The sequence below is a fragment of the Crinia signifera genome, chromosome 2, assembly GCF_055691185.1.
Source record: "Crinia signifera chromosome 2, ASM5569118v1, whole genome shotgun sequence".
NCBI lineage: Eukaryota > Metazoa > Chordata > Amphibia > Anura > Myobatrachidae > Crinia > Crinia signifera.
Genome location: NC_139218.1, coordinates 286,000,594 through 286,015,959, shown reverse-complemented (window position 1 = coordinate 286,015,959; position 15,366 = coordinate 286,000,594). Strand labels below are relative to the sequence as shown.

General features: G+C 42.2%; 1 protein-coding gene across 1 annotated transcript in view; it reads right to left on the bottom strand.

Annotated features, from left to right (window-relative positions):
* The window catches only part of ABCC4 (ATP binding cassette subfamily C member 4 (PEL blood group)), a 256,979-nt gene that overhangs the window by 152,712 nt on the left and 88,901 nt on the right, over positions 1 to 15,366 (bottom strand). The window contains exon 19 of the mRNA XM_083168791.1: positions 14,400 to 14,546. Within this exon, the coding sequence (XP_083024917.1) occupies positions 14,400 to 14,546 (147 nt within the window). The remainder of the gene's footprint in view (positions 1 to 14,399; positions 14,547 to 15,366) is intronic.

The following is a 15,366-nucleotide window of genomic DNA, read 5'->3' as shown; positions in this document are numbered from 1 at the left end:
CGTCCCTGACCATTGGACGCCGACCTGATATGGTTAAATTCACATTCCTAACATTGCTTAATACAGGAGAACTGCAAGTGCCAGCAGACCTCCCCCGCAGGCTGGGACTTGGAGAACCACAAGTCCTAGCATGCGGGGCATTAATGGGCCCGCTGGGACTAGTAGTCCACCTGTAAAAAGAATGTTAAAAGAAAACACACACACAGAAAAGTAAAACTTTATCACACACACCTCACTTTTACACCACTATACATACCGATCCAGGATCCAGCGCTGGTCTTTCTGCAGCAGAGCCGGACAGTCCGCACTGACAGCGGGCTGAACCGGCTTCCTCCGATGCAGCTAACAGCTTCTGTCGCGCTGTCCCAGTGCAACAGAGGCTGAGAGCGTCTCCGGCTTATGTGTCTCCATGGAGACGCATAGCTCAGCCAATCAGGGCTGAGCTATGCATCTCCATGGAGACGCATCGCCCAATCACGCTCTCAGCCTGTGTCGCGCTGGGTCAGCACGACAGAAGCTGTTAGCTGCATCGGAGGAAGCCGGTTCAGCCCGCTGTCAGTGCGGGCTGTCCGGCTCTGCTGCAGAGAGACCAGCGCTGGATCCTGGATCGGTATGTATAGCGGTGTAAAAGTGAGGTGTGTGTGTGTGTGTGTGTGTGTGTGTGTGTGTAATAAAGTTTTACTTTTCTGTGTGTGTGTGTTTTCTTTTAACATTCTTTTTACAGGTGGACTACTAGTCCCAGCGGGCCCATTAATGCCCCGCATGCTGGGACTTGTGGTTTTCCAAGTCCCAGCCTGAGGGGGAGGTCTGCTGGCACTTGCAGTTCTCCTGTATTAAGCAATGTTAGGAATGTGAATTTAACCATATCAGGCCGGCGTCCAATGGCCAGGGACGCCAGTGACAGCCCCGGGCTTCAGCCCTGGACGGGTAAAGCCTGGGGGGGACGACGACCCCTATATGGGGGGGGGTCCCCACTCCTCCAGGTACCCCGTCCAAGGCTGACCAGCCACGGTGCTCATGGTGCGGCCGGGGGACCTTGTGTAAAAAGTGTCCCCCGGCTGTGGCATGACACTGGGGGCTGTTGGAGCCCGGTGCTGGTTTCAAAATACGGGGGACCCCCAGATTCTTTGTCCCCCATATTTTTGGAACCAGGACCGGTCCAAGAGTCCGGGGCTGGTTTCAGAAATACGGCGGACCCCTACGCTTTTTGTCCCCCGTATTTTTGGAACCAGGTCCGGCTCAATGAGCCCGGGCTGGTTATGTACAGGAGGGGGGACCTCACGCCATTTTTTTTTATTACTTTTACACATATTTAACCAAAGAACCATACACAGATCACAATGATCTGTGCATGGTTCTGACAAAATCGCCATGTTTCTGACAAAATCGCCAGTCAGGATCAGGTCTATTTTTTTTTTAACTTTAGACCATTTTTTTGGGCGATTTCCAAATTCGCATCACATTAAAAATGCGAATTGTATCTTTTTCAATGGGGAAAACATCTGGATGCGAATTCCGGAGTTAAAAAAAAAAATCGCACTTTCAGAAAGTGCGATTTCGTGGCAAAAAGCGCGATTTCGCGGCAAAAAGTGTGATTTATGTCGCAAATTGCCACCCATTAAGTAGTCGATTTGGGAAAAAAATGAAAAAACGGACGTTTTTGCAATAAAAATCGCCAAAAACCCAACATCGATCTCTAATAAATGTCACCCTATAAGTCTAATGGGTGCAGTGTTGATGTTCCTGTACAGTAGCTGGGCGATTGTTTGATACCCCTTAGACCAGTGGTTCCCAAAGTTTTCAGAATCACGGCACCCCTGAGTATCACAATTTGTTCAATGGCACCCCTAGGCCAAAAGATTCTCATTGGGAAAATAAAAAACAACTGTTAAATGAAGTAAATTATGTTTCTAGCTCATCCTTAGTTATGTAGTAATGGACAAAATTCACTTCTGTTTGTCCACAACTTATTACATCGGTCATAAATAATTTTAATTGGTTATGAACCACTAATCCAGGGCACCCCTGCAAGTGCTCCAAGGCACCCCTGGGTGCCGCGGCACACAGTTTGGGAACCACTGCCTTAGACACATACATTACAATGTGTACACACAGAGGCACAGTTGTATTTGAGGCACATGGAGAAGTCTTAGAAAAGTGCTGGGCAAAGACTAGGAGTTGGCAAATAAGACACATGGGGAATGTCCATCTTATAACTGTATTATAAATACTTCCCAGTGCCATAAGGTTGGGGAAAATTTCATGGTGCAACCTAAAGACACACCAATTGGTATTTCCGCATTGATAAGACCAAGTCAGTAGGCCTCTCAGTCCTCGCACATTTGCAAACATGGATGTCCTGCCGCATTTTTGTCTGAATGTGAAATAACTAATCCTTCTATGGGTGTGGCTTATTAGGTCAACAGTGTCTAGGTTGACAGTCAAAAGACCAACACATCAAAAGGGTTGACATGAATTATGTTGGCATGGTCAAAAGGTTGACACAAGCAAAAAGGTCGTCATGGGTCAAGGTCAACATGAGGTTTCCATGTTTTCTGGTGTTTATGTCGACATAGGTTGACATGGACACCGTATAAGTGTACTGCTGCCCTTGCCATGATTAGGTCACGGTGCTTCGCTGCACTCAGCACAATATTATATTTACCCTCTATGCTCACTGGGATGGTAAAGTATAAACAAGTGAATTTAAAAAAAACATGTCGACATTTTGACTGTCAACCAAATGACAGCATGCATCTACCCACTAACAACAATAGATGCTAAAATACATATTCATACGTCTTCAGGCACACCATCAATCACATCATCGAAACGTGCATCAGGTCTATGGTAAATCCGGTCGATGGGTGGACAACGTCTAGATAGACAATGACTTGGTCGACCGTGACTAGTTAGATGCCTAATAATGGTCGGCATACTCCAGATCGTCAAGCAAAATGTCTACATGAACATGGTTGACACAAGATTGTCATGAAAACAGACTTGTTCATACTTTAAGACCCCAGTGGACTTAATAAAACCACTTATACGGTGTCCATGTCAACCTATGTCGACAGACACTAAAAACCGTGAAAAATTCGAGTCGACCACATTCCTGATGACCTTCTGCTTCTGTCAACTTTTTGTTACTGTTGATCTAGACGTTGCCAACTATTTTAAGGTGTCTAACTAGTCATGTTCGACCAAGTCATTGTCGATCTACACATCGCCGGTTGTCTTTACCATAACTGCCTATAGCAGGTACAGTCTCTCAATCCAACTATGGCTTATTATATGAGTGGTTGAACTTTGCTGTAAACAGTTTATTTCACTGACACTCCCGTAACAAGTGCATAAGAAGGGACATCTCCGTGCGACTTTATAGCCAGCTCTTTGTCACCCAAAAGATTTCCAAGACACATGAAACCGTTCATTCCCTGTGTGCCTCAACCACCACCAGTGGCGGTTTCACAGGCGGCACTGCGGTGCAGTTCATCATTCAGATAGGGGAACCCTTCCTTACTCAAATTTTGGACTGTGCCACAGCCCTACCTCTGGAGCCACCACTGGCCACCACTCTGCAAATGCTGTATAGACACAGGTTCAGTACGACACTGTTGCATAAGCAGAAAAATATTGCTCCCATGCAATCAAAATCAGCAATGCATGCATCTCAGACTCAGAACCATGATGAGGACAGGGGGCTTTCTAACATAATATAGCAAGTATGGAGGAATAGGGGATCTGAGACACCTACAGAGTCCCTGGTAAGACACTACCTTATGCTAATGCCAGATTCCTTACAGCTAAAGCAGTGCTTTGTGCATGTGTCAAGTGCATGTGCCTTGCATTTATGTTACACCAGCAACCACAACAGGCAACATTAGTATAGCCACTTACACCAGCCTAATCCTAGTTCTGTCAGAAAAAGACCTCCCACAGTGCACCCACTTCCCAAATGGAGGCAAAGTGAAGCCTGGAGACTTCCATATCTTCTACATCAGGTACAGTATGGTGGCATGCAATGTTGATTCTCATGTAGACAAGCAATTACAGTAGTTGTAATTGCTCAGGAGTGGAGATCTGTGATATCCCCCATGGTGCATGCAAGGCACTACATACACACAAAAGGAGATGTTGGGATCAATTCAGATGGTAACAAAAGGTAAGTGATGGGCATCCCTGGGCAGTGGCTTGTAGTACATGCAGTGGGTGTATTATGGGAGTGTCAAGGTCAGTGGCTGCATTCCTAGACACGAGCCACAAGCATAGAAAAGGCCATGGATCAAATGGAGAGACTGCACCTGGCATAGCACAGGAGCAATTATTAATGGTACAACGGATGGTGGCACCTAAGGATGCATCAGTCAGTATTACAGCGAACGAGTGCCAGAAGGAGGCGTCCCAGTTCCTGTACATGCAGTCCCACAAACGTTCACAAGGGAAGGGCATTATAAACCATTTGCATCACTCACATGAGACTCCGCCAATACATGCTGCTGCCTTTGCGTGCTACTTCAAGCCAGCCCCACACTTAAAGAATGACAGTAATATTAGGCATTTGATGAGTTAAGAATTTGATGACTGTACTGCAGACATCAATGCTAATTTAATCTGTGTATATTACTAATCTGTTTTTGCATTATTAAGAATTACATTATTTAACTAATAAAAATATAGGACAATAAACACTCAGATGTCCTTTATGAGTTATGACTTTACCTTTCATTATATAATAACTATGTAGTAAAAATAAGCACTATATAAAATAAAAATAAAATAGATCATATAATTTACAGAATTGGTATTTAGCAGCCCTTGTTTAGGTTCTGTACTCACGCCTCTTTGTTTTGGTATGCCCTTAACCCAGCCCATTATGATAATGTTGTTCATATATGACATGTCAATAGCCCGAATCGAGAGGGTGTTTACGGTGGTACAATCTTTTTCTTCAACAATCTGTTTGGACGGGAGTAGATCGATTGTCGCAAGTAAAATTGTATAGATGTGTACGCACGTATCGGCTGGTATTTGTAGCGAGTATTGTCGATCGAACGCTCAAAAGAAAAGAAAACCGAGATTGTTAGATGTGTACCCAGCTTTATTTAATATACCCTGTGTGGGGAATTCAGTGGAGAGCGGGGAGTTTAAAAAGCCCAACCGCACTGAGTTTCTCCTCCAACTACAGGGTTTTACTATTCAATTAGAGGAGAGCAAATAAGATGCAGCGATTTCTGAAAAAAGTCTGATCTTTTCTAAATGGTTATTCTTAGTAAAAATCATCGGGACTTTTAGCATCAGGATTCAGACTCCTGCAGCAGTGGTAAGTGTGTGTGTTTATGTGTATGCATGAGTATGTGACTACTGCAACCCCAACCCCCCCCCCAATACCTAAACACACACACAGGACACTATCCCATTTGAGTATTACAGCAGCTGAGAGTACTACATTTCCCAGCAACCCTCGTGCCTCCCAGCAGAGCCCAACGGAGAAGTATCTTTTTTTTTCATGCACTGCAAGGTTCACCGAAAAAAACAGCAACCATTTTTAAAAATGTAATATGGCAAGTACCTGGCTCATGCATACCTGAGGTGAATCGAAATTGGTCATGATAGAGGTAAGCTTTTTTGTGGAGAATCACTGAATTCCCCCCTAAATGTAAAGTCTCATATAAATGAATATTATATATATATATATATATATATTTTATTTTTATTTTTTTATTTAATCGAATATATATATATATATATATATATATATATATATATATATACACACATACATACAATGGGCATCAGGTCGGCACTCCATACATGGATAAATATCAGATTCCGGTGCCAGGTCCATAAAGGGAACGTATACAGCACTCACTTCACACAAGGTGAAGAAGCGTCCAGACCGGCACTCAGCAATGTTGAAGTAAGAGGAAGTTTATTCCATAATGTGCAGTAGATACATACAGCAGCTGCACCCGACAGCCGTTTCAATTGGACTGGAAATTTCCTCAGGGCTGTGTACTTTCACCCCTGAGGAAAATTGGCTGAGTCCAATTGAAACGGCTGTCGGGTGCAGCTGCTGTATGTATCTACTGCACATTATGGAATAAACTTCCTCTTACTTCAACATTGCTGAGTGCCGGTAAAGTGCTGTATGTATATATATATATATGTATGTATGTGTATATATATATATATATATATATATATATATATGTGTGTTTGTAGAATAAGCAGCACTCTTGAGGCTTTTGTAGAAGTAGGTGAAAGAAAAACTCTTTATTGCATCCTACATGTTTCGGGAGTAACCTCCCGTCGTCAGGGAGGTTACTCCCGAAACATGTAGGATGCAATAAAGAGTTTTTCTTTTGCCGGATCTACCGAGTTTATATATATATATATATATATATATATATATATATATATATATATATATATATATATATATATAGATAGATACAGAAGTACCAACACACTATATATATATATATATATATATATATATATAGATAGATACAGAAGTACCAACACACTATATATATATATATATATATATATATATATAGATACAGAAGTACCAACACACTCGCCATTCCTAGGAATGGGGTGCAAACTGCACCCACATCCCAGGGTGGGGTGCGGTGGCCTGTCGAGTGTGTTGGTACTTCTGTATCTATATATTTGGGTTGATTTTTAATCAACCTCTGTTACTGTGATCATAGCTTTCTCATGCACCCTTGATAAGCTCATTTACCTGAAAGCTGTGACAGCTGCCCCTTTAATTCTAATTCAGGTGCTGTGTTTGGGATTGTCTCACCTTATAAAAGCCATGTTACTTGGCAGTTGAGCATTAACCCAGGAAAAAAAACACATGTTCATTTTAGCTATGATGTGTAAGCAGGTGCCAGGTTCTCAAGATAACCAGTTAGTGTAGGACTTGCAGTGAAATGGGGTCCCTTGGCGATGGGCTGCAAGCTTAAATGCATTGATCAATTCATGAACTAAAACCCCATTATTTATTGATTATTTGAATGTTAAGGTGAGTTAGTTTGTTTTAGTGAGTGCTGGGCCCCCTGTGTTTGTATTTACTAGAGTGTGTGGTCACAGGCCACCGCACCCCACCCTGGGATGTGGGTGCAGTTTGCACCCCATTCCTAGGAATGGCGAGTGTGTTGGTACTTCTGTATCTATATATTTGGGTTGATTTTTAATCAACCTCTGTTACTGTGATCATAGCTTTCTCATGCACCCTTGATAAGCTCATTTACCTGAAACCTGTGACAGCTGCCCCTTTAATTCTAATTCAGGTGCTGTGTTTGGGATTGTCTCACCTTATAAAAGCCATGTTACTTGGCAGTTGAGCATTAACCCAGGAAAAAAAACACATGTTCATTTTAGCTATGATGTGTAAGCAGGTGCCAGGTTCTCAAGATAACCAGTTGCTAGTGTAGGACTTGCAGTGAAATGGGGTCCCTTGGCGATGGGCTGCAAGCTTAAATGCATTGATCAATTCATGAACTAAAACCCCATTATTTATTGATTATTTGAATGTTAAGGTGAGTTAGTTTGTTTTAGTGAGTGCTGGGCCCCCTGTGTTTGTATTTACTAGAGTGTGTGGTCACAGGCCACCGCACCCCACCCTGGGATGTGGGTGCAGTTTGCACCCCATTCCTAGGAATGGCGAGTGTGTTGGTACTTCTGTATCTATATATTTGGGTTGATTTTTAATCAACCTCTGTTACTGTGATCATAGCTTTCTCATGCACCCTTGATAAGCTCATTTACCTGAAACCTGTGACAGCTGCCCCTTTAATTCTAATTCAGGTGCTGTGTTTGGGATTGTCTCACCTTATAAAAGCCATGTTACTTGGCAGTTGAGCATTAACCCAGGAAAAAAAACACATGTTCATTTTAGCTATGATGTGTAAGCAGGTGCCAGGTTCTCAAGATAACCAGTTGCTAGTGTAAGACTTGCAGTGAAATGGGGTCCCTTGGCGATGGGCTGCAAGCTTAAATGCATTGATCAATTCATGAACTAAAACCCCATTATTTATTGATTATTTGAATGTTAAGGTGAGTTAGTTTGTTTTAGTGAGTGCTGGGCCCCCTGTGTTTTTTATATATATATATATAAATAAATGTACGATATAGGAGCACAGGAGAGTGTATATTCCTTTTTCTTTTGCCGGATCTACCGAGTATATGAGTATATATATATATATATATATATATATATATATATATATAAATATATATATATATATATATATAAATAAATGTACGATATAGGAGCACAGGAGAGTGTATATTCCTTTTTCTTTTGCCGGATCTACCGAGTATATGAGTATATATATATATATATATATATATATAAATAAATGTACGATATAGGAGCACAGGAGAGTGTATATTCCTTTTTCTTAATTCTGTATAGATTCTGACATCTAAATAGTTACTATGGCCAACACGTCAACTTGTCCATTTTAGAAGTTTTCATAAATCTATCCCAAGGTGCACTGTCCGAATGCTTCAGTAAATGCAGAAAGGCTATTCAGTGGGTATCCCTCTTTGACCAATCTACATCAGTGAATAGCATTGAAAGACCGCTTATAAAAGACTAGTTACAAGCCTGTCAAAATGACGGCGCTGCTGGGAGCCGGGGCTCTGTCAGGCAGAGGTGTGTGTTTGTATGTGTGTGTGTGCTTTCGCAGGAGCACCGTCTGACACCATCTAGTGGCCGCCGTTGCACCATAGAAGTGAGGAGCAGGATTAGGATTTTATTATATAGAATAAATTATATTTCCAGATTAGACGCCCCTACACATCTGTCCTACATTAAGTAACTTCTGAAAACACTAAGGGGTAAAATCAATGCATGTCCAAACTGCCGTCTTGCCGAAAAGACTTCAGTTTTGAACATGAATAGATCGGAAGGGGTTCCAATCTATTCAATGATGCGACTTGCCGAAAACCAGGTGGATTGACAGAAAAGCCGATAACCAGGTGGATTGATGCAATAGCCGCTAATCCACCTGCTTTTGTCGGAAACACAGCCACAACTGAAAGGTTGTGGCTGTGTTTCCATAAATCTCAATCCGACAAAAAAAGGTGCCGGACTGAGGCAGGGAGGATGGCGCCAGGTGCGCCATCCTTCTGTCTGCCATCCTCCTGTCGGCTGCCGTCCTTCCGCCGCTTCCCGTACCCTCCCACCACAGGGCCGGGTGAGAGTAGCTTACCCGGCCCCGTCCAGGCTCCGTTCCGTCTCCTGCTGCTGTACCCCCATGCCGGCCGAGTGAGCATCAATCAGCGGCCAAATTCGATGTCTGATTTGGCCACTGCACTGAATAATGGATGCCGGATCCATTCCGGCAAAAGAATTTCGGAATGGATCAGGTATCAATTGACTATATACCTAAAATTCTCATTTATCAATGTAAACTGACTAAAACACTTCATTATTTTAATTACAACTACTGTACAATACAAAACAATATGCAGTCAGGTAGTACTGATTCAAGCTATCCAAACTATTTATAGATTTAAATAAAATAAAAAAATCTTTTTAATTATGGTACAGTAAACTGTGTGAACAAAACAAATACACACTAATCATAACAATACAAATTACTGTGTGCTTTGTGTAACTAGAAAGGAAATTAAGTCACATTCTGACATTTTGCCATTGTGACTGCGTTGCCTAGTTATGTAAATGACCCTTACTAAACAAAGGTCTACAATAAAAGCCACATATTTTCCCATTAGTGACGCTGAACACGTTAAGGCAAGAAGTGTCTCACTCTGTGCTGGCTATATTTAATCTGTATTCCCCTGCAGGGCTCCAGGTGAGCAGAGGCAAGTTACACAGGCAGGTTTCCTTTGTACAGAAAGAAAAGAGTAAGGTTGAAGGTGAAAACACTATTTTTGATATCCTGTCCTGCTGACACTGGGGAACACAAAAGACAGCCAGCAAAATAAACAGCACAGTGAAAGTTCTATTTACATGTTACACTTGTAGAAACAAAGCCTTCCAAACAAAGAAGGAGAAAAGTCAGCTTAATAATATATTAGGCTTCACAAAGGCCCAGGGACCCAACAGTCAACTGAATTCTGTAGCTGTGTGTGGCTCCAAAGTACTTAACACGTAGATGTGTCCACATTCAACTTTTCTCTAATCATGAAAAATTGCCGTTTGGCCCAACATGTGCGTCAAGAAACTATTTCTTATACATATTTCTTATATATATATATATATATATATATATATATATATATATATATATACACACACATACACACACAAATATATATATATATATATATTACATATACACACACTGTATGCATGCTATACAAAACCCTTGATTCACGCTCTGTTTAAGAAAGAATTGTAGTAGGCCTGCATCACTCACAAACTCTGATTGTATTCACATCCATCACTGTGAGGTGTCTCCCTATTGGACCATATCAGAAAAGGGTATCATTGTTGAACCCAAATATCCCAGCAGGGTGATTATTCACCATCTGGTTTAAGGTTATTAACTGATTGATAAGATTTTTATTCTTTATGATCCTACTGAATAAATCCAATCTGTTGAAATAATCTGTCATTGTGAATTGTGAACCCCTGATGAAGCCTAGGTATAGGCGAAACGCACTGGATGATTCAGCGTTTTTATATCTATTGTATTGTATCTATTTTACATCTATTGTAAACTGAAATTCTTCACTAAATTCTGCTGTTTGTACTACCCGGAAGTAGCCGGAGACACGCCACAAACGGGACTCACCACACACCCCTCCTGCACATACCTCCGCCTGTTTATTTAAGGTAGGACCCATTGTTTTTATATTTATATATATATATATATATATATATATATATATATATATATATATATATATATCGCTCCAAGTCTGCCGGCACTCTATAGTAAATAATCAGCTGCCCCTGGTGCCAGAAGAAATAACGATAATACTCCAAACCCCCATGGGGGAATAAACGGCACTCAGGAGACGGTATGAAGTGAATCAACAAAACAAAGTGTTTGTTTTGTTGATTCACTTCATACCGTCTCCTGAGTGCCGTTTATTCCCCCATGGGGGTTTGGAGTAATATATATATATATATATATATATATATATATATATATATATATATATATACACACACACACACATAGATATAGATATCTATCCACTGTATCTATAATATATATATATATATATATATAGATACAGAATACCAACACACTCGCCATTCCTAGGAATGGGGTGCAAACAGCACCCACATCCCAGGGTGGGGTGCGGTGGCCTGTGACCACACACTCTAGTAAATACAAACACTGGGGGCCCAGCACTCACTACAACAAACTAACTCACCTTAACATTCAAATAATCAATAAATAATGGGGTTTTAGTTCATGAATTGATCAATGCATTTAAGCTTGCAGCCCATCGCCAAGGGACCCCATTTCACTGCAAGTCCTACACTAAAAACTGGTTTTCTTGGGAAACTGGCACCTGCTTACACATCATAGCTAAAATGAACATGTGTTTTTTTCCTGGGTTAATGCTCACTGCCAAGTAACTAATGGCTTTTATAAGGTGAGACAATCCCAACCACAGCCAATATATATATATATTCGAGAGAGAGAGAGAGAAAGAGAGAGAGAGAGAGGGAGTGAGGGGGGGATATATAGAGAGAGAGAGAGAGAGAAAGAGAGATAGATAGATATGCTGCAATCAGAATTGCTCCAGGACTACAGAAGATTGTGGACCACCAGGTAGCCCTGGTGGTCCTAGAAGCAATTAGGGAAGCAGCAATTGTTCTCCATGGTTTCCAAGGTGTATGGGTCCAGGCTGCTGTCCCTGGGGCTCCAGAGGAGATCTCACCTTATAAAATGGCTTTTATAAGGTGAGACAATCCCAACCACAGCCAATATATATATATATTCGAGAGAGAGAGAGAGAGAGAGAGAAAGAGAGAGAGGGAGTGAGGGGGGGATATAGAGAGAGAGAGAGAGAGAGAGAGAGAGAGAGAGAGAGAGAGAGAAAGAGAGATAGATAGATAGATATGCTGCAATCAGAATTGCTCCAGGACTACAGAAGATTGTGGACCACCAGGTAGCCCTGGTGGTCCTAGAAGCAATTAGGGAAGCAGCAATTGTTCTCCATGGTTTCCAAGGTGTATGGGTCCAGGCTGCTGTCCCTGGGGCTCCAGAGGAGATCCTCAGTGGCTGCTATTAATGAACAGCTGACCCACCAACGTATGTAGGGGGCCCCTAATGTGGGGGCCCAGGGGCGGCCGTCCCTATCACCCTTCTCAAAATCCGATCCTGTGATTGAGGCAGCACCTATGATCTCATACGCAGTTGCAATGCCTCCAGCAGCTAACAGCACAAACATAGGACTGCTCAGTACATCGCCAATCAACTGATCTGTGACAGATGTTGCAGCTGATGGGATTTGCAAAGCCACCAGCTACTATCTCCATACAAATCCAGCCAGCTGCAACACTGCGCAAAACGAGGAACATTGTGGCCAAGATTAAGCCTATGACTACACAGACTGGACACAGCAGTAGCAGTGCTGGAGACATGTTTTTGAACTTACGAGCTTGCAGGTGACGGCAGATACATACCCCAAACACAGCCATGACACGTCTGCATTTTACCAACCTCTATTTGTTAACACCTCCAAACTATCATTTACTTTCAATTAATTATCCATTAAATCCTCATTGAGAGAGGGATTGCAGAGGCATCTCCATAAATGCGCTAGTTGGGATCGCAGCACATCTGATAATAAATCGTTCCATTGCGAAAACATCTGCCAATGCGTACAAACATGAATTAAGCGCTTCGGACACTATGGGGTTTATTTACTAAGGTGGGAGGTCTATTGAAGATGGGATGTTGCCATCGGCAACATATCAGATTATATTGTGTTAATTAAATAAGAAGTAGGTTCTGGTTGGTTGCTGTGAGCAACATTCCATCTTCAATAGAACTCACATCTTAGAAAATGTACCTCTATGAGCAAAATAAAGTAACAATCATGTAATCTGAGCAAATTATGAGCAGGCAAGCGGCTGCAGACAAGTGACTCACACCATGCATTGCTATGCTTAATCTGCTATATTATGCACATTACTGCGTGACAAAATATACTAATTCTAAATACAGTACTTAGCACACTGAGGGCATGATTCAGAGGGACACTGCGCTTGCATCCCCATGGTTACAGAGCTAAGACGCAGGTTGAAACTCTACACAGAGAGATACAATTGAATTGGGCCTCCTGGGAGGGAACGGGGAAGCGGCTAGACAGACTCGGGCATGTCACTCACTGTGACTATAGCTCTGACACAGGAGGACATGTTCAGGCTATGATATTGCACCTGCCATAGGACTCATGCTACCTTTGATACTCCAATCAAAGGTACACATCGGAATAGTGTCACTGCCAGTGGGCATGTCAGTAGGCTGAGAATTGGCTGCAGGATTTGCATAAAGATGCAGTTGTAAAAAAAAAAAAAAAAAAGTGTGCACCACTGAATTAGGCTTTGATAATGAATTCATTTACAAATAATAATATTTACAAAAAAAGTGAAAAAAAAAATTATTGTCGAACTCTGCTACCCCAGCATGTCATAGCTTGCAACTGAATGCAGGGTTTTTTTGTTGGAGGGGGGTTTGTTCAAAAGGGCCCCATGCTTTTGCCCAACCAAACCGGTCTAGGAATTGCTTGGACTCTTTAAAAAAGGTGGAGTTATTACTTGAACCTTTATTTTTGTGTACAGGAGGATTGCTAGCTACTTGCATCACTGCAATAGCCCTCAAGCCACTGTAATAGTGGCTTGAGGGCTATATATATCTGTCTCTGCCCACGGTTAAATCACGTGCATTGGTGAGCACATGCCTTCACTATGCACTCTGTATGCTTACTCGCCTCTTCCGTCACACCACCAGCTTCTTCAAATGGAGTCACAAGTGTGTAGGTCCATTGATCTGGATGTGAGTGTACATATTACTTATTGTGCGCGCACACACACACACACAAACACACACACACAATTACCGAAATGCTTTTTAATGCAAAAAAAATGTACTTCCCACTCTGCATCAGCCTGGACAAAACTTTTTTTTTTTTTAGAGAAAGTTAAAAATGTAATAAAAGGCCATAACCAAAATCTATAATAAGCCATACATCCCAGAAGTAAGTGCACTGAAACTACATGCTTGTATTCTTAACCTGCTGTAATAACATTAGTGTTAGCACGCCATACACACTAAGGAGTGGCAAAAATACCTTTGATCTTGTTCTGCAGGTGCTTAACAAGAAAGAGATTATTTTCCATAACAATAGTTCAACAAAGCAAAAGTAATGCGACATAAACCTACCGATTGGGTTCCTGTCGAAAAACAAGACTGGCGCGCGTAGGAGTGACTGAAACATTTGGTTGTGCAAAGCCTGGGCAGCAGAGACGAGGACATGAAACACCATTAGACTACGAAGAATGCCAAAGAAAATGGTAGCCACTGTTAATCCTGAAATAATACAAATAATAAATAATGTAAAACACAAGAAGCCATAACAACTATACAAATGGTTTTATTAAATAAAATAAGTAAGCAGTGTCTGTACAGTATATATTCTACAAGGTCTTTAACCTTATGTAATACAAATATGTAACCATGGAAACAGATATATTCCAGGTGCTGCCCATACAGTACATAGTGCAATATTGTACAAATTGCTGTGTGTGGAATGTAATAAATACACAAATATCAATAGGATCATTGGGGCAGATGTATTAAGCCTTAACAAGAGATAAATACAAGTGTGATAAGGGGCGGGATGTATTAAAATACATCGCCGTCCACCCGCCGCGATGCCAGTGCATATGTACCAACATATGCGGCTGACATCGCTTTGCCGTGACGGAGGCCCCCCGCGATACCTGTACTGTGGTGTGCGGGGGGTCTCTGTCACCTCCCTGCCGCCTGGCTCTCCCCTCACGCCGGGGACAGCTAAGCAGGCTGACCCCGGCACCTCCTCCTCCCCCCTGCAGCCGGAAGGATGTTCGGCTGCTTCACTAGGGGGAGGAGGGGTTTACCTTCCAGGGTCCAGGACCCTTCAGGAAGGTAAGCCAGAGGGGGAGTCGGCGAGGCGGCGGGTTTGCGTCGGAGGTGGCGGGCGGCGAAAAGAAGCCCATAGGCTTCTATAGGGTATCGTCACCCTAAGGGTATTGATACATTGGAAAATGCAGTAAAACCGGGGTTTTACCGCATTTTCCGTTTGATACATCTCGCCCAAGTAGAGATAAATGCCCGGCCAATCAGCTCCTTACTGACTTTTTTCAAACAC